Source organism: Acanthopagrus latus, chromosome 20 (genome assembly GCF_904848185.1).
Source record: "Acanthopagrus latus isolate v.2019 chromosome 20, fAcaLat1.1, whole genome shotgun sequence".
In the NCBI taxonomy this organism is placed as follows: Eukaryota; Metazoa; Chordata; class Actinopteri; order Spariformes; family Sparidae; genus Acanthopagrus; species Acanthopagrus latus.
The window spans coordinates 18,254,500-18,277,675 of record NC_051058.1 but is presented as its reverse complement, the minus strand read 5'-3'; the positions used below and the strand labels follow the sequence as shown (position 1 = coordinate 18,277,675).

General features: G+C 40.6%; 3 protein-coding genes across 4 annotated transcripts; all 3 read left to right on the top strand.

Moving 5' to 3' along the window:
- Positions 1-1,870: 1,870 nt before the first annotated feature.
- Positions 1,871-4,189, top strand: oxld1 (oxidoreductase-like domain containing 1). The gene is made up of 2 exons (XM_037082595.1): positions 1,871-2,077; positions 2,846-4,189. Exons 1-2 carry the CDS (start codon positions 2,027-2,029, stop codon positions 3,248-3,250), a joined length of 456 nt encoding a protein of 151 aa, XP_036938490.1. The 5' UTR covers positions 1,871-2,026; the 3' UTR covers positions 3,251-4,189.
- A 3,507-nt stretch (positions 4,190-7,696) lies between these two features.
- On the top strand, positions 7,697-11,276 carry pde6gb (phosphodiesterase 6G, cGMP-specific, rod, gamma, paralog b). 2 transcript variants are annotated; one of them, XM_037081642.1, is made up of 4 exons: positions 7,697-7,830; positions 9,459-9,680; positions 9,774-9,814; positions 9,897-11,276. In XM_037081642.1, the coding sequence occupies exons 2-4, from the start codon at positions 9,538-9,540 to the stop codon at positions 9,971-9,973; spliced, it is 261 nt and encodes an 86-aa protein (XP_036937537.1). In that variant the 5' UTR covers positions 7,697-7,830; positions 9,459-9,537; the 3' UTR covers positions 9,974-11,276. The 2 variants fall into 2 exon arrangements, with proteins under 2 accessions (XP_036937537.1, XP_036937538.1); XM_037081643.1 differs by lacking the exon at positions 7,697-7,830 and adding an exon at positions 9,266-9,326.
- A 1,112-nt stretch (positions 11,277-12,388) lies between these two features.
- Positions 12,389-22,139, top strand: nploc4 (NPL4 homolog, ubiquitin recognition factor). Its single transcript, XM_037081341.1, has 17 exons — positions 12,389-12,596; positions 13,360-13,440; positions 15,010-15,119; positions 15,437-15,682; positions 15,773-15,821; positions 15,923-16,017; positions 16,121-16,244; positions 16,661-16,840; positions 17,004-17,090; positions 17,637-17,708; positions 17,793-17,919; positions 19,021-19,181; positions 19,445-19,516; positions 19,607-19,699; positions 19,940-20,056; positions 20,418-20,520; positions 21,048-22,139. Exons 1-17 carry the CDS (start codon positions 12,582-12,584, stop codon positions 21,206-21,208), a joined length of 1,893 nt encoding a protein of 630 aa, XP_036937236.1. The 5' UTR covers positions 12,389-12,581; the 3' UTR covers positions 21,209-22,139.
- The last annotated feature ends 1,037 nt before the right edge of the window (positions 22,140-23,176 follow it).

The following is a 23,176-nucleotide window of genomic DNA, read 5'->3' as shown; positions in this document are numbered from 1 at the left end:
TCCCCGGAATAAAGTCACATTGTGACCGGGGGCCCCTGGTGAGATAACATGCCCCACCACACACCTGGTATCTCATGCCAGGCCGAGCAGCTGCTGTGTTTCCACGCCGCGTTACCATGGAGGTGGCTTGCAAACACTGAGGTCTGTGGGGAGCAAAGACTCACACCACCTCTCTCCTCCACATGCTAAACACACACACACACACACACACACACACACACACACACGGGCCAAACCGTTAAGAAATTGGCAGGGTATGGTACGAGGAAGAACCGCATCAAAAGGGGGTTTACTTCCACACACGAGCATAAAAGAACCATTTCATTCTCCAAATCTGCTCACATGGCTGTAAAGCTCTCTCAGTGCAAGAAATCTCAGAATCTGGGTCACTGTAAATACCTCGAGGAGAAAACATTTTTTGAGCCTCTAACAATGGTTTCTGCTTACGTTACATAATGTAATGTGACTGTAAACATGACTCCAGTACAGTACAGTACAGGTGTATGGGACACATATCAGGTTCTTCAGCCAGAGGTGGGACCACGTTGTTGTTCCCAGCTCTGGAAGTCCAAGTTCTAAACTTCATGTTTGGAGTCATTGTTCAGCCTTTACCAAATATGACGCCATTTAAGGCATTCAAATGCATTAACAGTTAGTATGTGACTTTAAAATAAGCCTCAGAATAAATCATTGCAACCTAATCAGGCATTTAAGTAAAGCTTTATATTAAGATCCTTGTAATAATCCTTAGTTAATAGTTAAAACGGCCTTATATGTAAGATTCTTAGGAACATTAATACGATTACATAAGCATTAATAGTAACATTATAAACAAATGTATCAGTAGATAATGAGACATTTAGAAGCACTGGTTTACAGTTTAGAAACTGATTTTTTTTTTTTTTTACATCAACATAAGAGGCCAGTAAATTAAACTTATTAGATCTGTTTAATGTTATTATAAACAATTATAAGCAACTCATAAGGATTTTAGCATCAATAACCTGTCAACAGATTTCTTATTAGTGATTAATGTCATGTAATATAACAGTAAAAGTATTTTTTGTGCCATTAACATTTATACGGTCTTATAAGGATAAATGGGAGCCTTATTACATGTTAATGTTACCTGTGTTTCTTGGTGTGAGACTCAGTTCCTGTTCTGACATTTGTAATTTCAATGTTGAATGTTTTGCTTGTTGCCATAAGCTTCAAGGTATCATTCTAACTCAATTTTTAATCATTGTACAACAGTACTTAGATAGAGGAAAACGAGATAGTCGTGAGGATAAATGCTGAACACGAGCCGCTTGATTTCAAAGGACATTGTGAACACACGATCAATAGGCCCTCGTCGTGGTGTTGATCTGTGCAGCTGAACGGAAAATGTGTTGTGCTCGGTGTCAGGAACTGATGACATGGACCTGACTGGGCATCTCTCAGCTGCAAACAGTCTGGTGCAGTGCAATTAGCTGGGCTGTTAAGTGGTGCATGGCAACAATACAAAATAAACAGGGATCCTCATTGCAGTTGCACTTCTTCTTTTGTCTCTTCACAAAAACTCAAACGATCTATTCTTCTGTTAATGCCAAATAATATTGATTATAATTTCAAAAAGATATGGATTGATTTATTGTCCCTTGATATATTTATTTAACAGTTTAAATAAATCCACTTTATTGGAGCTTCAGATAGGAAAAACATATGAAACACTGACACCTGCTGGACAACATGTGGAAGTGCAGTCTCTCTCTCCTGCGTGCCCCAGAGACTATTTCCCCGCTTTCTATTGGTTTACGCTCCAGTGAGTGCCATTTGATTGGTCACATCGGTTTCTGTCAGCCAATCAAAGTTTCTGTTTACAACCACACACAAAGTGGCGATTCAGAGTAACGTACAGTGACGCAATTGGCTTGCAAGCCCCGGTGAGACCTTGTCTGGAGTAAAGGAGCAGCTTTGTAACACGTAGAGTTTAAAGACAATGATTTACAACGACACATAACCGAGAGTCTTACTTTCTCCGACGATGATGGGTCTGGGTGTGAACGTGTTGAGGTCGTCCATGTCCTTACAAAAGGTTGGTAGCTAGCTAGCTAACGGTAGTGTAGAGCTAACGGTAGAGAAGCTATCGTTACTATAAACCAGCGGAAATCCAACTTTAGCTGGTCTGACAGGTTGACTTTGAACCAACCTTTCCTGTGGTCACACTTGTTGGTAATATCTGCAGAAAATACACCATGTTGTCCACTGTTTTTACAGCGGGAAGTATCTGTTTTGTCTGAGGGCTAAGACAGCTAGCTTAGAAAGTTCATCCGAGCTTTGGGCCAGAGCTGCGAAGTTGTTGGGTTAGCCACCGTTACATCCCGATTAATATTTACGTCCTGATGCCTTTCAGACTATTGTCTTTAATTTCTACCTCCAGTTTGTTCCTGTTAACGTGTTTAGTACTTTCGCTGTCCCAGGTGTAAGTCATTAAAAACGACATGTAAATGCAAGAGAGGAATATACTAAGATGTTAGACAGATAGTTTGGAAACAGAGCTTTCTCACAGTGCAAACTGTTGCTAATGAAGTTAATAATATGGCTGCCAGAGATGGTTAGAAGTCCTCAGATCTTGTACCTAAGAAAAGTGAGAATACCACAGTAGAGAAATACTCGGTTTCAGCTATTATATTTGCCCCTTTAGAAGATTCACGTTTCAGTGACAAATCCTGAGGTTGCTGTCCCTCAAAACAATTATTATCACTAAAGGAACATACCGAAAGATTTTACAAATTTATAACAGAATGATACAAAAAGAGGGAAGTTGGACTTGAGTTTGATGTCATATTCTGCTGTTTTCCAGCTGTGCGTCCTCTCCCTGCTACACATGAGACATCGCTTCTATCACTGCCCTCTGCAGCTGCGGAGCAGAAGTCCACACTGTGGGCCTGTTCGCTGCCTCTCCACTGGACCAGACTCACCTGCCTCACCTGCTCCCTCCACACTGACTGAGTCCTCTGAGTGCACTGAACCAGAGCCCAGCCGCAGTCCCTCCACCTGGACTCCTGACCAGGGTCCACCGCCCGCCCCCACCCACTGCTGCATGAGTGGCTGTCACAACTGTGTGTGGATCGAACACGCGGAGCAGCTGCTGGCGTATTACCACGATGGCGGGGACCGGGCGCTCAGTGCTATCGAGGAGAACGTCCTGGACGAGAACCTCAAAACGTACTTGAAGATGGAGATCAGGCTGATGAAAAAGACGTGACTGATGTGTTTTACTGCCAGTGACAACCTTTCACAGAGTGTTAGCACTTTATAACACACTCCAGTTACTGACTTTACCTCCACATGTTCACCTCCTCCTCCTGCAGGTCATTCACTCCCTATCTGTGCAGCATTTAAGAAAATGGCGAGAAGCTACCAGATCCGCAGGTGGAAAGATAAGGTAGCTGTTCACTGAGTGCACCTGTTCTCCAAACCTGGGGTTTTGTTTCCAGCCTGTCTGACTTTTCCAGTTTCTTGATGTGTCGGACTTCCCTCTGGTGATGTCTGTTGTTGCCAAAGCTCAGCAATTAAACACACAGTATTATTTTCTAAATCAGAACAGTGATAGTTTAATGATGTCATGAAGTGATGTGGGATCATGGGAGTTGTAGTCTTCATTGTTAAACAGCTACCATTGCATTGATGAAAATCTGTCTGACTTGACTTTGGGTGAAATGTTTTATGTTATGTCACAAAAAAAACGCACAGTTACTTTGATTATACTTGATTTCTCTGGTTTGTGTTAATGTTAGTACACAATTCAATGGAATATAGAACAGAGGTCGAGTCATTTTAAGACATTTTAATGCAGCAATGTTAGATATCAAATCTTTAACTTTTTTAATGCACTGTGATTCTAACCGATAGAAATCATGTCGAACATTTTGGAAATCAGACCTGTGTTATTTCAAACTTGAATTGTTCTTAAGGTTTGAATAACCAACAAACCCAACCTGATTTATTGTCGTGTTGCTTTTGTCTTGAAGCATTTTGCACATTTGTTCTAATAATCATTTTGTTTGAAGTTTGAACTGAAGCATATATTTTTATCTTTACTTATCATTTGTTTTGAGTATGTTATTTAAATTACGTATTTCAAACCTATATTTTTAAGGGTTGCTTGTGAAATAAATGTTGCTATGAAGATAACTTGAGTAAACTGATCTAAGAACTGGTTTCTTCTGAAACACTTCAGCCACAAGTATGCACCACTAGGGAGTGCCAGACAGACAGAAAACCTGTCTGTCTGCCTTCATGAGGATAAAATATTTGATCTGATCCTCTTAACTTGTTCAATTCATCATCGTGTGGGTGTATCCAACAGGCTCGACCAGCTCCTTTTCTGGAACAGTTCCAACTGATATCAGACTGTACTTACAACAGTAATGATATGAGAAAGCTCCTCAGATGGAAGTCCTGAATGCAAACTTGAACTTTAAGCATCTTAAAGAATAGGTTTCCTTTAAAAAACAAGTAATAAGTACTATATTTATAGTGATAACTTGAACAGAATGCATCAATATTGTCTGCCCGATTATTAGATCTTTATTTTTGAATCTATGAAAGTCAAAGCATCAAACAATCTAAAAAAAAATTTGATGACTGAAGGAGTGTTCTTGCTGCCCAGACGTAATGATCTGGTGGATCGTGTCAGAAAAGAAGCAGAGTGTGTTCAGATGTCAGAATGACGTCTGTCCCTCGGCTGAGTCTGGTCCCCGAACATGTCACAGCTCCATCGTCAGAGGGGAGGCTGACCCTGATCTCCAATAGTGATGATCACACAGGTACCAGTGGGCAGCTCCTTGCAGCCTGCAGTTATTCTTTGATCAGGGTCACGCAGTGGATTACGATCTGATCATATACAGTAGGGAACGCTGTTCCCGGCGACTGTGACGTGGAGGAAAAAACTGGAGGCAGATTAGAGCCGGTGCCACCGCTGCAATGTGTCACTTTGCGTCATGCCAGCGTCTAATATCGTTCAACATGAAGCTACATCTGATCCAGAGTCAGGCAGGATTACTCTGAAATGCAGTCAGTTACCGAATACAGTTTAGTAAATGTATGTTGTAACATTATCTATTGGATTACAAATTGTTTTTAGAATCAGAATCATTTTGTATTGCTCAGTTTATACACTGAACAAAAATTATTTGCCTGATACTTTAAGTATTTTAATTACATGAAAATGTTCATTCTAATTCCACATCAGTTCAGTCACATTTAATGCAAACTTTTTCCATCATGTGGAGTCAATGTGAATAAACTGAATAACTAGATGTCTGATTTTAACTATTTGAAATGCATTACTTTTATTTCGACCTTTGAGCCAATAAAACACTTTAAATAAACCATCATGTTTTTTTTAAATATATGAATAAACACATTAAGTCTGGCGGGTATTAATTTAATATAAGCAAGCTAAGATACAGTATTACATTTAATTGGAATATGTGATAAGACATTATTTACAACCTTTTGAAGCTGAAATCTTCACTGAAGCTGCAAAGCTAAAAGCCACAGTTTGAACCCCGTCTGAAGCAGATGCAAATCGATATGGGATCCCAGGCCTTCCAGAAACTTAGATTATCCAGGAGCCATTTTATGTTTTGGGTTTTTTTTTCACATTTTAAAACAAGTCCCCATCTACTTCAGTTGTTTAGTAGAATGCTGCAACACTTCTTTACTGTGAAGCTCCAGAGATGTTTTGTGAAACTTCACCTGACTTTACATCACCTTTAATATCTTTTTAGAAAAATCCCAATTCAAGTCTGGCAGCTCAAGTTTACTCCAGCAGTTTTAACCTTTTATTTTTTGGGTGAACTTTTCCTTTAAGCAATTGATTACTGTGAAATCGCAGCTAATGTTTATAAATCTTAACAAAATGCTGAAGCAGAGCATCTCAATTCAAACAAATAACTATTCACTAAAGTTCAATTAATTTAAATTCCAATTTATTAATGATGGTTAATAGAAAATGTTACTAATTTCATATTGATCGGAAACAGATTATAAATCTTTGCCAGTCACATGACAGTGATCATTAACAGTGTACAGGGAGCCAGCACGTGTGCCCTCCTGCTGAGAGCTTAGGGGTCATCAGGAGCATTTGTACCAAGATGGCCTCAGGCCGGTGATGACAAACATTAAGCTCCGCCCACCGCACATGTCCCAAAAACACAGACAGGAACTGGGACAATTAATCAATATTTGACTGGGTAACTGTTAATTATGCATCATACTGAGTGAGGTGAGTGTTTTTAATTACATTCACATCAGATCAGGGCTCAAAAGTAACTACCGTAAGTACTAAGTATTTATTCAAATACTTAACATAAAGGGGCAACATGTAGTTTTGTAGAAGGAATTCACAATTTTGATATTTACAATATTAACAAGGTAATGATAGACACTCAGACATATTTATTTTTTTCCATAGCTGAATAAACAAGCTGCTCTCAGAGGAAAATAAGGTCCACAGAACACTGCGTGAAGCTAGAAATGTGGCAGGGTCCGCCACATATGAACAAAGTGAAACAGTATGAGACTGTAGCATCATTGTTGTTGTTGTTGTTGCCGCCACTGTTGCAAAGACTACTGGATGGTTTCTGTTTTCCTCAGAGAGTGGTGGCAGACAACTATGTATCGTGTAGTGAGATTTATATGGAACCAGTGTCAACCAGCATTTATTGGCATGCTGATTTGCATTATGGGAATTTTAGAGTAAATAGATTTTGTTGTTTTTGTGAGAGTTAACTCATTGAAAGTCAGGATATCTCAGTGCTGAAGTCTTTTTGAGCATCTTCATTTAACCTGTCTTTTGTAAATATCCAAACTTCATGGAAAAGCAGTATTATTAGTATAGAACTTCTGTTAGAGGATCTTTTTTAGGAAATAAGACATTTTGGTTAAATCAACCTAAACTACCTAACAATTCAGTCCTGATTAGCAGCTCAGTGATTGATTTTAGGTGTGGAGGCTGCTGTTAGATTAATACTCTGCCAAATGTAATTACACTGAAACGTACATTAAGATGATCTCAGAGACGTCTGTGGGACGGAGGATTGGAGGCTTTCTTCCAGAAGCAGATGGTGGTGAGACGATTGCATAACAAAGAAGGAGTGGGCTACGCTGGGCCTTTCAGGAAGCTTCCTGCTGCATCCGTAATCTGCATCAACACATCCCAGTCTGTTTATCTCGTGTATCCTATCGTCTCAGATCAGTGAGCTCATTGGTAATGCTTCATTATTTTCTTGAATATTCTGCAGACTCGGTCATGTTTTAGAGTGAAGAAGATCAAAATCAACAGCTTACATCCTGTTTACTGCATAGTGTAAAGCACTTTGAAATTGCATTTGAGCATGAAATATACATTAGTTTCATCACAAATACTGTATAATAGCTGAAAAGGATAAACACAGAAAGTATGTAAAAATAATCTGTATTTATTGAGGTGGTATTCATCACAAATTATCATCCAGAATCTGCACCAAATCTTTGAAAATGTATGTATTTTTATAAGGATTCCACAAATCCAAACTTGATGACAACAGTGCTCATCCTCGCATCAACATGACATTATTAAAATGGAGTTTGGAGACAGGTGTACATCCTTGTGAAGTGTTGACATCAAAAGAGGGAGGCGGTGCGTTCGTAATCTTCTGCAGGGGCTCAGCATATAAGAGGGGCCCTGAGCCACGAGTGGCCCTCACAGCAAGCCTAGCATAGAACTCCTCTCATCTGTTCGACAGACCGGGCTCCACTAACGCCCACTCGTCTGGCTGTCCTTCACCCAAGCAGCCGGTGAGTAGACCTATAAATGTTATTGGCAAAAGCGGGATCTATTATGGAGAAAGTGAGAGGTGAAGGACGGGGGATGGTCGATGTTTCTGTTCTGGAGCTGCATGGAAGTCAGTGGATGTTATGGATGTGACGATCCGACGCTCTTGAAAAGGAGATTTAGATTCTCAAGAGAACATCGGATGAACAGCGAATGAACAAAGGTCAAACTAAAACAAATATGTTTCACAGATTCTCATTTCGATTATTATTCATTATCTATTCTTCTATAAATTTGTAATCATACAATACAACATTTAGTTTACTTTTTGTATTGTTTGCATCAGTGTTCTACTGTTTGTGTTGAAACCAACATCAAATAGTTGATAAATAGAAAGTTATACAGTGAGATGCAAGTGAACAAAGTAGATCTACAGTGTGAAGGATCAGTGTATTGAGTAGAGGGCTGTAGTGGTGGGTAAGAGGTCATAAACCCAGTTTACCTGCCTTCTTCTAATGAAACATAGGGTTTACTCACCTTTTCATGAGTTCACCATTACTTAGCCAGTCCCTCCTGGTCTGGAAGTTGTGATCAGAACATCTGAACTTCCAGGAGGGACTGGTTAAGTAAACTCATGAAGAGGTGAGTAAACCCTGTGTTTCATTTAAATATGTGAGTAAACTGAGTTCATCTGTGTTGACCCTCCATTGCAGCCCTGTACCCAACACACTGATTCATCACTATGGAGGTCTGCTTATTGTTCATAGGTTGTTTGTCAGACGATCCATTGAATAAACCTTGTGTTATCAGCAGAACAAGACATCTAGTGGCAACTTATTTTTTGAATAGCTAACTAAAATGTTCAACATACATTTTCTTCTCTACATTTTCTAAAATATATTGCTACTTTCTGGAGGGATGTTAAAAGGTGTTACTGATCGAATCCTTAGCCTACTAAGTGGATTAGAGATGCAACTCATTTCTACTTATACAGAGCGAATTTTATTCGAATTGATAAAATGGTTACTTATCATTGGACAGGATTTCCTACAAGATTAGAGATACAAACCACTTAAAAAATACACATCAACACCCTTATAGTCATATTTTGATGGAAGACTACTGTAAAATCCAAATAAATTTTATATGTCAGACGAATAAGATTTGTTAGGCTCTCTCACTGTTATTAAACCACATTAATGGTTAAGTGAGACTGAGCTCAGCACTGTCATTGTCATCGGGACACCATGAGCGGATTGATCATTTAGACCCTCAGTGCGTGATCAGCATATCTGCCGCGTTGTCCTTGCTCTAACAAGATTACACACGGATGGTAGGCGGGGGGGAGCACTTATTAACTTGAGCTGAGGATTATGGGAAAATTGGGTCATCCTCACAGAACACGCTGCTGTAAGGTAGTCAATCTCAGACAGTTCAGTCAGTAAGAAATATGAGTGTAAATCCTGCCTGCTGCTTGTCAGAACAATAAGAGGATTAGAAGCAGTAATGTCAGACAGAGGTGACGGAGGCTGCAGGCTGGATGCTGCGTGAATTTTACGGTTAAACCGAGCATCTTAGATTGTATCGCCCCAAAAAGTGAAGTGTCTCTTTGGATGACTTATCTCACTCTTCCTGTCTCCTCTCCACAAAGATATCATCACGACGACAACGCACCAGAGAGTTCTCTCTAAAGCCAACAGTCTGCACACAGCCACCAGAAACAGCTCAAAATGAATCTTGAGCCCAAAGCTGAGATCAAGACGGCCACCCGTGTCAGCGGAGGCCCCGCCACCCCACGCAAGGGCCCACCCAAGTTCAAGCAGAGGCAGACCCGTCAGTTCAAGAGCAAGCCTCCTAAGAAGGGGATCCAAGGGTATGCTTTGAACAATGCGCACTATTTCTTTAGACTTATTTTTTTTTAGAAATAACAGCAAATGACGGTTTGTAATTCCTCTTCTCTTTGCAGCTTTGGTGACGATATCCCTGGTATGGAGGGCTTAGGCACAGGTGAGTGAAGTGAAGTGCGATTTGTGTCAGTTCTGATTTGCAGTGACCCGAATGACCTCATATCTTTGTGTTCCTGTTGCAGACATCACCGTCATTTGCCCCTGGGAGGCCTTCAATCACCTGGAGCTGCATGAGCTGGCCCAGTACGGCATCATCTGAGCCTTCTACATCTCCCTGCAATCCTCTGAGGATTACAGGCCACGTCCATGCACTTCAAACCATCTGCCTCAGGCTCCGTCACCTAGCTTTAAATGGAACTCTTCCAGACAAACTACCACTACAACCTGTAACGAACACAAAAAATGGAAAAACAGAAAAAAGGTCTACAAAAAAAAAGAAACTTTCTGTCCTCTTTCGCTGGATTCTTCTTCTGACTCTGCACTTCACACACAACCTCTGCTCACGTTTAGGATCTTATAACTAACACCTTCACTAGGTCTGCACTGTTACTCTCAGCGTCACTGTCTCTCCTCTCTCGCTGTACCTACTTTTCCTCTTCTTTTTCTATTTCTTCTCATGGACAAAAAAAACTGAAACTTACACAAGCAAGGCAGCCTCAGATTGAGTTCAAGTGACAAACCCGTGGAGTGGGTGGGTTCCCGCTCTATGTGCTTCGGCGCCTCTCGTGTCCATCTCAGAGGCTTGTCCATCAACGCCGAACATGTAAAATATAAAAATTATAAACCTGAGTTCTGTAGACTGGACACAGCTGGCCATTGCTGAGCGTAAACTTTCAGTGGGATAATGTTAATAAGCGTCATCAGATATCCCTCTTTTCCCTCTGTTCTACAAACTTAAACTGCAACCACATTTTTTACGAGGAAGTGGAGAAGTGTTGTTAGGGAAAATGCAATCTTTAAAACCAGAGTTCCTGATTTGACAGTGCAGTAGTGTGTATTATTCATCATTGGCCCACACTGTCAAACTCATCTTAGCTGAATATCATTAGTTTCACATCTCCTCTTATTTGTACATCTCCCTTGTATAATATCAGTGTATATGGAAATATGTATTTTATGTTTACATGTTTATTTCTCACACAATTTTGTGTGTTTATATTTGTGTTTTTAAGCTCAATATTTCAGCTCTCTTTTTGTTGTTATCCTGTAGATTTTTTTCCTCCGTGTCCTCCATCCTTTCAGTTTCCTTTCCATCGTCCTCTTCATCATCACCGGTCCGTAATCCTGTTCACATTCAGACAGTAAACCTGCTGCACACATAATGCCATTTTATGTAATCCTGACCTTATCTTGTAAAAATACAGCTCTAATCAATAAGATCATGACAAAGGTAACTTTCCCTGATGACATAAAGCTGGTGATGGAAGAGTTGGTGATTCTTCTTCAGATTACATTCACAATGATCACAATGTAGTATCGAGGGACGGCAGAGGGACGAGCGGGACAGAAGAGATGTGTAATGGAGCTTTGACCTCTCTACAGGATGAGGAAAAAAATAAAACATAAAAAGAGGAAAACATACATGAGATGTATTTATTCTGCAGTATATATATACAGTCCACACATCCACGAATGCATATAAGCAACATTTTGGGTTTGATTAAAGCTGCATTCATACAATAGTTTGTCAAAAGTAGGGTTGGGTGATATGATCTTCAAGAGGAACAATATGATTTGCATTTGCAAAGCAGGTCTTCTTATAGTTACTTTTTTATTTTTAGTGTAGAAAGATAATAGCTTATTGCACTGAAATGCAGCCTTTTAGACCAGGAAAACACATTTTTGGCCTAAAGTTGCCCCATCATATGACTGGATTTTGCCCTGTGAGATTTTTCTAGTAATAATAATGATAATGATAATAATCATCATCATCATCATCATCATCATCATCATAATACCAGTAGAAAAAAAATATTATAAATTGCTGTTTATGCTGTTTGTGGGGTAAAAATGTTCTTTAAATATAAAGAATCCCTGATTATTATTAATCATTGTCATTATCTGAACACAGTGGGTGATTTAGATCAGAGTTAGATAATCGATCACCAGATTTTTTTTCTTATTATCTTCTCAGGTCCTCTGTAACCTACAATTTTGCTTCTCAACAACACAATACAGTACAGACACTACAACAATTGTTTGCTTTGGTCACATGGTCCACCATTAAGTTTCAGTTTTGGACTTAGAATAATAACAGTTTGTTTACTACATAAACAACCCGAATCATATTACAGCTTTTAAAGTTTTTAAAGTAAAGTTTAATACTCATGAAATGGTTAATACACACCATGGTGAATTTAGACCTGAAGATTAGAAATAAATTATGTTTAAGTTGTTTTAAGATCATTTGATTAAACACTTTTCTATTAAAAATCATAAAGGTCACAAGTAAATTAACAAAGTGATGTTACTAATCTGTGGATTAGGGGAACCCGGTTGGTAATTCAATCTTGGTCATAACCTGCATTTATTACTAATAGTTTACATAATCCCTTAAAATATTTTTGCGTTGTGTCTTCTCTTACTGTTTTTAATGGTACAAAATGTATTACTGCAAGAAAAGTGGAACGATTGTTTTGAACTAAAAAAAAAAAATAACAAAACAAAAAAACAAACGGCTTGTTTCGGCCGGGGTCGCTTCAGTGTGGGACCGATGGGAAACGGTCGGTCACTAATGTCTGCAACACCCGGTGTTTGAGTTGTGGGATGGAGTTTCGTTGACAGACAGTGTCGCTACGTGAATTTTGTATTTACTGTGTCTGTGTACTAACGCAGTGATATCTATCGGGAGCACTCGCCCGAGCAACATGGCAGATAATATTGTAAGTATGACGGCAGCTTGTTTTAACGGCGCTGAGGGGTCGACCCGGCTAACGTTAGCTAGCTCGTTAGCCGAAGTCCGGAGTGATGAGGCAGCAGAATTAGCTTGGGAGCTAACGTTCGCTCGATAAGAGTGACTGGGGCCTGTTTAGCTAACCGGCTAATCTTAGCCCTTTGGCTAGCATCTGAATAAAAAGTCATCTTTAGCTAACGCGAAAGCTATATAACCGGCACAAATTCAGGGATCAAAATGGCTGGAATATTGTTTAGCATGCTCAGCGCGTTAGCCAAACATTAGCTGGAATATTCTCGGTGCATGAAATGGAAGCCAAGATGTTGTTTTCACCAAAAGTGATATGTAGACTGAGATAAAGCCCCCACACTGTGACAGCTTTCGTAAACGTTGTGTGGTTTACACTCAACACCTTAATGCCGCAATACAGAAGCTCTTTGATGGTCAGCAGAAGCTCCTAAGCTAACGTTAACATTACTTTTCTGCACTGTCATCGTTGTCACAATATCCTGACACTGACACCACTGTAAAGGGGGGGGGGAAAGGGGGGAGTAGTGCCCTTATTGTGACTGACAGGTGTTTAGAAGTCATATTGATGCTGTGTGGAGTTATTTTTGTTTGCAAGTAGCTAACAATGTCCCAGTTGTTTGAACTGGTAACTCACTCAGAGCACTGAATGCAGTTCATGTTATTGTATGTTTTCTTTCTTTTTTTTTTTCTTTTTTTTTCCTTTCTTTTTTTTTTTTATGCAGATCATCAGGGTACAATCCCCAGATGGGATGAAGAAAATTCCCTCTACCAAGAGGGAGACCGCTGCTGCTTTTTTAAAGAAGGTAGATATTTACACTGGTTGCAGTGGTGCAACTTACATCCTCATCAAGGTGCTCCAGCCCATGATCTATAATGTAGTTTCTTATCAAATTATGCAATTGGTTGTAAAGAAGAACACATTTCTTTAAAAGCAACTACATGTGCAACTACAAGCATTACACAGGCCTGTGTGTAAAACATAAGTTTCCAGGTCTTCACACACTGAAGACCTCTTAAAGTGTGCAATCTCTACAGCAATGTATGTGCCAAAGTGTGCAGTCACAAAGTAGACTTGTGTGTTCCCGGGTTGTGCTTGTGCCTGCTCATTGTTCATTTATGTATGAAGCTGTGTGGAAAGTACCAGAGGACATCAGCCCTGCTCTGCTCATGTGATGTTAGGGATATTTGTAAGTTCTGTAATGCATACATTGCTTTGCTCACGTGTTGTCACAGCTGCTTACCAGGTTGTTGTTTGGCACTTAAGATAAAGAGACTGACCTTTGTTCCTGATTTTGGATACGTTTGTGAGATCAATCCTATTTTGGTTTTTGTTCCATCTAAACTCTATTTATAAAAGTGCTCAAAAATACACATGCCTTTTGAATCAATGGATGGAAATAGAGCTGGATTCCAGCAGACCAGTCGCAGAAGCAGAGTGTTGCAGCAGCACCTCATTAAAAATGTATGCATCAGTGTTAAGGCGAGATGGTGTAGCCTGCAGATCAATCGGAGGAGTAGTTTTCATTCCCTGCCGATGTGCAGCCAGTGATGATTGGATTGGAAAACCACGACTGTGAGGCAGACTGGGGAGAGACAGTCTGAGCCCTGCAGGTTGTATGTCTGTAACTGAGGCAGAATAAATGGAGCTCAAAGTTATATTCTGTCTCATACAGTCAGTCTCCAATTACACCCTGCATACAGAAATGATGTTTCCCCTTTTGTGTGGCTTTATAGAATTAACGATTTTATGCTCAGTGAACCTCAGTGCTTCTGACTGACCCCAAAGATGAATAAATAAATAAATGTCAATGCGAGATGGAGTATGACGGTCGTTTGTCTGCTGGTTTAGATGTCGTGGGATGAACACAGCTGTGTTTTATCCAAGATAATCATTTGTATTCTTCTGTTAAAAGTCTTCCAATGGTTTTTGAATCAAGTACCCTTCAGGCAAATGAGCAGCATTGGGCTGATTGTCTGCCGGATGTGATGTGATGATAAAAGTGCTATGGGATACTCTGTTGGCCGAACAGCTCAGAGTGCTCTTAATAGCTTAGTTTGGCTCACCCTGTGATGACCTGAAGAGGTGTTCCTACAAGATGAGTTTCTCTCGTGCCAAGAGGCTCTGTGTTAATCTGCTTTACCCTTTACACATGCACCTTTTTCATTGGCACATGTCGATCTGAATATTTTCCTCAAGTCGTTTCCAAGGAAAAGTAATCTTCACCAACATCGTGCTAATGATTAACTCAGACTGATGTAACACTGCATGTATTTTGAACCAGATGCGTTTTGTGTTGTTAATAGTTTGCAGTATTTTGAAACAAAAGGTTAACATACATTCTAATCAACATTCTGCATTATTCTTCTCTTAGGTAGCCAAAGAGTTCGGGTTCAATTCCAATGGGTTTTCTGTTTACCTGAACCGCAACAAGACCGGAGAGATCCTTTCCCAGAACAAAACAATGAGCCTGCTTAAGATCAAGTAAGTAGAGCTGCAGCAGTCAGTCAATTAATCAATTAGTCGACTGGAAGAAAAGGCAATCGCAGACTATTAGGTCATTTTTCAAGCAAATATGTCAAAGATTTGATAGTTCAGGCTTCTTAAATGAAAGGCCTCCCAATCCAGCAAACAAATGCTGGCAGTGTATAATATTGTGTGTAATATTAAAGTTTTCAGATATGTGATATTTTTACGAAGAAGATAACTCACTAAAAGTTGCTTACATTACCTTTTTTTTTTTTTTTGCCAAACTACAGTCTTTTTAATCTGTTATTTGTTTTGTCCCTTCTCCTCCGTAGGCATGGCGACATGCTGTATCTGTTCCCTTCAGGATCTCCTTCCACCTCTGGGGAGGTGATGGACACGGCCACCCCGCACTCATCTTCATCACTACCATCCATCTCATCTTCTTCATCTTCTTCTTCTTCTTCTTCATCCTCTATGATCCCTCGGTCCCACTCAGCACCCCAGGTCCAGGAGGATGAGATTGATCAGTATCTGGCCAAGCAAGACGGCAAAATCTACAGGAACAAAGACCCACAGCTGTAAGAAACAAGCTCATTGCAAACATTCAGATTAAACGGTTAATACAAAGTCAGATACCTGATGAGTCTTTGTTTTTATTTCTTTTACAGATGTCGCCATAGTGCCCTTGGAAAATGTGTGCACTGTGTACCATTAGAGGTGAGAGGAATCATTCTTGGTTTTTTTTCTCTTTAACTTGACCAAAAAATCAGGTTTTACTAAGTGAAACCTTGAAACCATGCTTCTATTGTTTTCATCAGCCTTTTGACGAAGACTACCTGAATCACCTCGACCCACCAGTGAAGCACATGTCATTCCACGCATACATTCGCAAGCTGACTGGTGGAGCTGATAAGTAAGATGTTTTTCCTTGTGGTTTTTTTTTTTTGTTTTTTTTTTTAATTCGATGGAAACAGAAAATTCTAGTCCAGTCCAAACACTGTTTTGTTCTCCTGCAGAGGGAAGTTTGCAGCTTTGGAGAACATCAGCTGTAAGATCAAGTCGGGCTGCGAGGGCCACCCTCCCTGGCCGGAGGGCATCTGCACCAAGTGTCAGCCCAGTGCCATCACACTCAACAGACAGGTAAGCGGCCTGTACAGTATGTCTCTAACAATGAAGCTGTCAGTGAGTGCAACCGTGCAGCTGATGACTATATTTACATCCAGTAGAAAACAAACATTAACTTCTGTCTCTCAAAAAATGCTTGAAATGTTAAACGACTCCATTTGTATAATGTATTTATTCAATTGGATGATAATTAGCCTTTCATTCATCAGTTTACACACACACACACACCCACACACTGATGGCAGCAAGCTACCATGCAGTGTGCTGGCCTGACCATCAGAAGCTATGGGGCAGCAGTTCTCAGCCCAAGGACACACTGACATGCTGACAGGAGCAGCTGAGGATCTCCATGATTTGTGGGCAAACTCATGTCTGAAAACACCACAACTCTCAAAACACTGTTGCATGAATTTCTTCTGTTCGCCTCCCAGAAATACAGACATGTGGACAATATTATGTTTGAGAACCACACGATTGCTGACCGTTTCCTGGACTTCTGGAGGAAGACGGGCAGTCAGAGGATGGGGTACTTGTACGGCAGGTACACTGAGCACAAAGACATCCCTCTGGGCATCAGAGCTGAGGTGGCTGCCATCTACGAGCCGCCGCAGGTCAGGGACTCCTTCTGTTTCAACTCCTCCAGTTAATTAGTTAATCTTTGTTGATTTTATTTGTCCAGTATGTTAAGTGTACTGTCATTTCTTCTTAGTCTCACTTACATTGATGTAACTCTCCATTTTAATTTAGTCGTGACTCTCATCTCTTGTTTTTCAGAATGCCACTCAGAACAGCCTTGAACTGGTGGATGATCCTAAAGCTGCAGCTGTGGATGAAATCGCTGCTAAACTAGGCCTCTGCAAGGTCGGCCTTCATCTCTCTCTTACTCTGTTTAACTCTGAGCCTCCCAGTTACCTTAACAGAAATTATTCCTGTCTTCGCTTTCACACTGAATGCTGGCAGTTTGCACTCCAGCAGCGTTTTGAGCTTTGAAAATTGAAGTGATTCATGCTTCTCTGTCAAGGTGTTCCTGCTGTCTCACTATTGAAGCCTTTGGCACAGCTATTGGGTTATAATTAAACAAAGACTTTAACCCTTTAAATCTCAGCCTCATTCAGCAAAGCAGACTTCCTCACGTTTGTATGCGAAAAGTTTTTCCAGCCTGGCATGAGCTTCTCAGTTCACTGTTAATTTCCAACGGGTGTTTTCAGTAGTTGCAGACCAAGTTAAAAGATAGTGAACCAAAGTCTCGTGTGGTTTTTTCTTTTCTTTTTTTTTGCCAAAACCGAAAGGCTCTTCTTTTACTTGCTTTAGAAAATGACTAAAATTATAACTCAGTATAATTGTTGCAGGTTAATTGAACTAAGTGCCCCAGCTGTACTTATTTCATCTGTTTTCTCTGGTTCTCAGGTGGGCTGGATCTTCACCGACCTGCTCTCTGAAGACACGAGGATAGGCACTGTCCGCTACACGAGAAACGGGGTGAGTATCACTCTAAGAGAGCACCTGTTCATCAGACTCATATGCCAGTTTCCTCTGTTTAATCATTGTCCCTTCTTCCATAAGGACTCTTACTTCCTGAGCGCAGAGGAGTGCATCACAGCTGGATACTTCCAGAATCTTCATTCAAACCCGTGCAGACTTTCTCGAGACGGCCATTTTGGCTCAAAATTTGTGACTGTGGTGGCAACAGGTAGGTTATTTTACAGTTTTATCATGAAACTTAAATCTTAATCTTGACTATTAATTAATCTTGTGAATTTGTTCCGAGTGCAGCTCAGGCGTAAGAGGTGCCTGTTGTAGTATTTTTTTTTTTTTCCTCATCGTGTAGTAATGTTGAGGCCGGTGTAGGGAGCAGTGTAACACAAGCCAGACACTCTCTGAGACTCTCTGTTTGGTCTGTGGGATCGAGGCCAAGTGTTTACACTTCCCTCCATCAAGACCTCCACATATATTTGTTCCAGAACAGCACAATACCTAGCAGTGACCTCATCCCTGTCATTTGCATTAATGAGGCGCTGGCAGCCAAAGATGACATCATGGCTACACATCTACTTCCAGCCAGGGCAAAATCCATCTGTTTCACTTTCCCTTGTGTAAAGACGTCGTCTGTTTGTAAATTAGTTGCACGTGTCAAACTGCAGAATCTTTAGATGGACACTGAGCACACTCACACTGACACAACTATAATTAAATGATTAAGTGATGTTAGAGCAGCATGCACAACTTCTTTGTTTTCATTTGTTTTTACACTCTGTCAGACTTTGTTTCTATTGCCTGTATGTAGAAATGTAAAGCTGTCCTGTTTTTTTTTTTGGAAAATCCCATCAAGTAAGTAGTGATGACCTTTCTCATAAATAATTAATCATTAGTCATTAATCAAGTACAAGTGACTAATGTTTTCTGGTTCTCGCTTCTCTAATAAGGACTCTCATATCATCACTATTCCAATATTACATGTAATACTTATTAAGGATGCACCAATATGGAAAGGTCTGGGCCGGTACTGATGTTTGAAATAACAGTGGCTGATAGATGGTCCTATACTCCATGCTTTTTAGATTTTTATTTTTTTGTTATTTAGTCTTCCTTTTGTGTGTGAAGGAAATTAAGGAAGAATAACTGGACTATTTCAAAGTCATTCAATACAATGATACAAATGTATAAAAACAACCTTTAATATAACCTTCTTTCCCATGAAAATGATTCCTCCATAAGTAAAGTGAAAGAGGTTTGAGTTTATTTTTCAGTCAGTGCATTAAAACGTCTGTGTGTCCCTGTGCTCTGTGTGCAGGTGGTCCAGATAACCAGGTGCACTTTGAAGGATATCAGGTGTCCAATCAGTGCATGGCTTTGGTGAGAGACGAGTGCTTACTGCCCAGTAAAGATGCTCCTGAGCTCGGCTTCGCTAAAGAGTCCAGCCCTGAGCAGTACGTACCAGACGTCTTCTTCAAGGTGAGAATTCATACAGCCTGTGTTAGAATAAAGCTATCTGTGATATAATTAAGTTTATGGTTTGTTTTTAAGAATACAAAATAACTAGGCATTACTCAGGTGATTGAACTGCTTGTCTGTTTATCATAATGATGTCATCCAGATACTTCCTTTGCTATTAGGGGCAAGGTATAATGAGTCTGTTCATCCAGATGCTTGGATCTGAATGTTAAGACTTTACTTTGATTCTAAGCCTTCTGTTTATCCCCTTTTCTATCCAAAAGGACAAAGACAAATTTGGAAACGATGTCACATTTCTCGCCCGGCCTCTCCCTGTGGAGTACCTCATCATAGATGTGAGTAATATTCTCTTTTTGTCTGTGGTCAGCAGACACAAAGTGCTGCCACTGCCTTAGTTTTTAATGCCCCTGTCGTCTCCTCTACAGATAACTACCACTTTTCCAAAGGACCCCCAGTACACCTTCTGCTCCACACAACGCTTCCCTATTGAGAACCGTGATATCCTTGGAGAGATACAAGTAAGTAATTACGTGATCAGCTTAAAATCCTCAGAGTTACAGCAACCGCATGATACATGACATACTGAAGCTAGTTGTGTTCTCATGTTAGACCTTCTTGAATCCTCTGGAGCTTTTATGTCTGTCTGTATTTCAACTTGACATGAACAGCCTCAGCTGAGCATGACCCTCAGATTCTATAGCCTCAGAGGTCAGAGGAAGTTACACATCTTGTTTTCTTTTTTATTTGTGTGTGTGCAGAATTTCCACAGTTTAGCGACATACCTGTCCCAGTGCACCTCCACGGCATTCCTGGACATCGTGTCGGACTTCCATCTGCTTCTCTTCCTCGTTACCAATGACGTCATGCCTCTGAGTGTAAGACACCACTTTGAAGCGTCTTCTCCATTTGTTTTCCATTTGAGTTGCAGGAACTGGGTCAGAATACGGCCACATTCTTCTCCAGTCTGGAAGTGGTTACTGGTGTGAGGATGTTTTCACTCACAGCTTTTATTCATGCTGACAGATTTTTATACTGGCCTGTGTTTCATCATGACGATCAAAAGCAAAAATGTTTTGCTGTGTGAAGATAATAATAAACTGTAAGATCAGAAAATCACGAAATCCAGACTTTAAAACAACAAGCTGCGGGTGTGTTATTATTTTTGTCCTGTGTCATGAATGCGTGATAGCTGAGCGGTCAGTGATCAGAGTTTGTTTGTTTTTTTTGTTTCTGCAGGACAGCATTGGACTGCTACTAGATGCAGTGAGGACTTCTAATGAGGACCTGGCACAAACCTGGAAGAAGTCGGAGCAGTGGGCCACCATTGAGCAGCTGTGCAGTAAGTCAGCGCTGATCAACGAGGGCATACTTAAACATTTCTGTTCTCAGTTTAGTTTCTGTACCAGGCAGGTAGCTTAAAAAGTCTTTAAAGTTTACAAAATACTTCATTTTAACTGTTGAGTTTTCAGGGTTATGAATATACTTGAATACGAATATACACCTTAAACATATGCCTGATTTTAAACATAAACCAAAAATCTTGCTTTAGTTTACCTCACCTCTTTCTGCACAGTGATATGAAAAGAAAATAGTACCTACATGAAACTCCTCACAACAGTGTCTAGATTATATTGAGTGACATTGCTGTTTTGAATCAAGTGTCATCTAGATAAACAATCGAGATTAATAAACAGAGGAAAATATGAATTTTTTGGGGGGGGGGGGAGAACTGGCCCTTTTAATTTATCTTGGGCTCTGGCAACTTGATGAAAATAATCAGTTTATAGAAAAAATAATCATAAGATTGTATTATTATGGAAATCATTTCCTGCCCTAACATCCTGTAATCCCTCTCCTGTCCTTCAGGTACAGTTGGCGGGCAGCCCTCCAGCTCTCTGGGTTACGGGGCCATGGGCGGCCCCTCAGCGCCAGCCTCCTCCTCAGCCATGTGGTCCTGCCTCCACTGCACCTTCATGAACCAGCCCGGCACAGAGCACTGTGAAATGTGCAGCCTGCCCCGCAGTTAAAAACCCCCCATCCTGCCCTCCTCCACCCTGCCTCCACGCCCCGCCCAGCCCTCCTCTTAACTCGCCAATGACATCACTGCACCAGGACCAGCTGCGAGATTTGGATTTGTTTGTTTTCTTTCGCCTCACTTTGAAGCCTTTCCAACTCACAGGCTGCTGTGACGACTCGTTTACATCGAATTCAAAGAGTCACTAAAATAAAACCAGACTGTTTTTTTGTTTTGTATCCCTCCTCACAGCGGCTCTCGTGAGCGGCGAGGCTCGTTAAGGTAAAGCACTTTTGGCTGAGGCCCCTTTTCCCTCCACCCACCTGAATAATCACCCCTCCTCAAATAAATCCTGCTGTGACTCAGGACGACAGCAAAGACTTGAGTGTTTGGATGTTCTCTCACATCAGTGCCCCTCTCACTCTCACAACGTCTTCTGGAAAATCTTGCTGTGTATAAATACATTTGAGGAATGATACTGTTATTTAATTAAGCTTCTTCTTTTGTTTTTTATCTGATTGTAGCGATACCTTAAAAAAGTTTTGAATCTCCAGCATGGATTCAACTCAGTCAGGTGTTTCTAGGTCTCTTTGACAAGTCCCTTCAAGTACAATCATCTGTCAAAGCTCAGACCAGGAAACTCTTAAGAGCTCCAGAGTGATTTCACTTAAGTAGAGAGTTTATATTTTCAGTATGAAATTACTTTAAAAGAAGTCCCAGATCTGAAACAAAAAGCTCTTGGCCCTTTACACACCCTCCACTGATTGCAGAAGTAACGTTTCTTAAGTGAAGTCCCATCAACTTAAAGTGGTTCCTACAGATTTTCACTGGTTTGTTGGAGTTGTAGCTTTTGGATTTGGCGGCTTGAACTCGAGCAGGCATAATATGTAGCTTATTTATCAGCTGTATGTTCTGTTTCTGATAAAATGGCCCAGGACACCATCCATCGTCCTCCTCGTCGTTACTGACTCGCACTAAATTAGTCGTGAGGTGCTTCTAGAAACAACTGGTGCTCGCCACTTTCCTCCCTGTCACTCTTGTGTGTTCTTGCTGGCGTCGGTCGAGAGGCGACAGACCAAAACCAATATTCCTCTGCTGATGGGGCCCATCTGGGTTCGTCCATCGCTCAGCCTTCAAAGACTTTGCTGCTCAGAGTGCGAAGGGGTCGCAAGGTCAGCACGGGGAGAAAAAGATGCCTAACATTTCGCTTCTGATGTCTGTGCTCAATGTTTAGAGGAACAGTTCACCCAAAAATTAGAATTCAGTCATTATTTCCTCACCCGTTGCTGATGAAAACTTGTGTGAAGTTTCGTAGTCCACAGCTACTTCTGTTGTTCTGCTGTGAAGCTCCAGAAATCTTTTGTGGATTCACGAAACTTCACACGACTTTTCATCTGCACGGGGGCTGAGGGTAGACTGACTGAGTCTCCAGTATTCGGGTGAACTGTTCTTTTAAGAAAACCATGAAATGAGCATCGTCTGGGTTTGCACTAAATTAATCTCTGTACTTTCAAGCAAAAGCCCCGAGCTTCTTCCAGCAGGAGGCAAGGATGATGTTCAGCACACAAGTTCAGATTTTGTCCTTTGCGGTGCTACAGGTGTCAGACTGGAAAGACATTGAAAAGCATTTAACTCCCCTCGATAGCACTGAAAATGTAAACAGTTTCCCCACTTACTTCTAGTTGTAATAACTTGGAATCACAGTTTAATGGTGTTAAATGGAATTTAATTCATGTTGCATTTAAACAGCCAACAGTTGTCATAGGCTAGACAGAAGTTACAGCTGTGTGATATGGCCTTGAAATAATACTGCAGTATTTGTAGACTATGTCACTACACACAATATCAAACCTGGAATCTGTTCAGAAGCATTTCTTAAATGTTAGACTGGGCAACAAAATCCAACGTCACAATATTTTTGAAGAAATACCTCAATATTATAGGGATGACTAGGTCTTGTTTAGGTCAAAGTGAGATACAG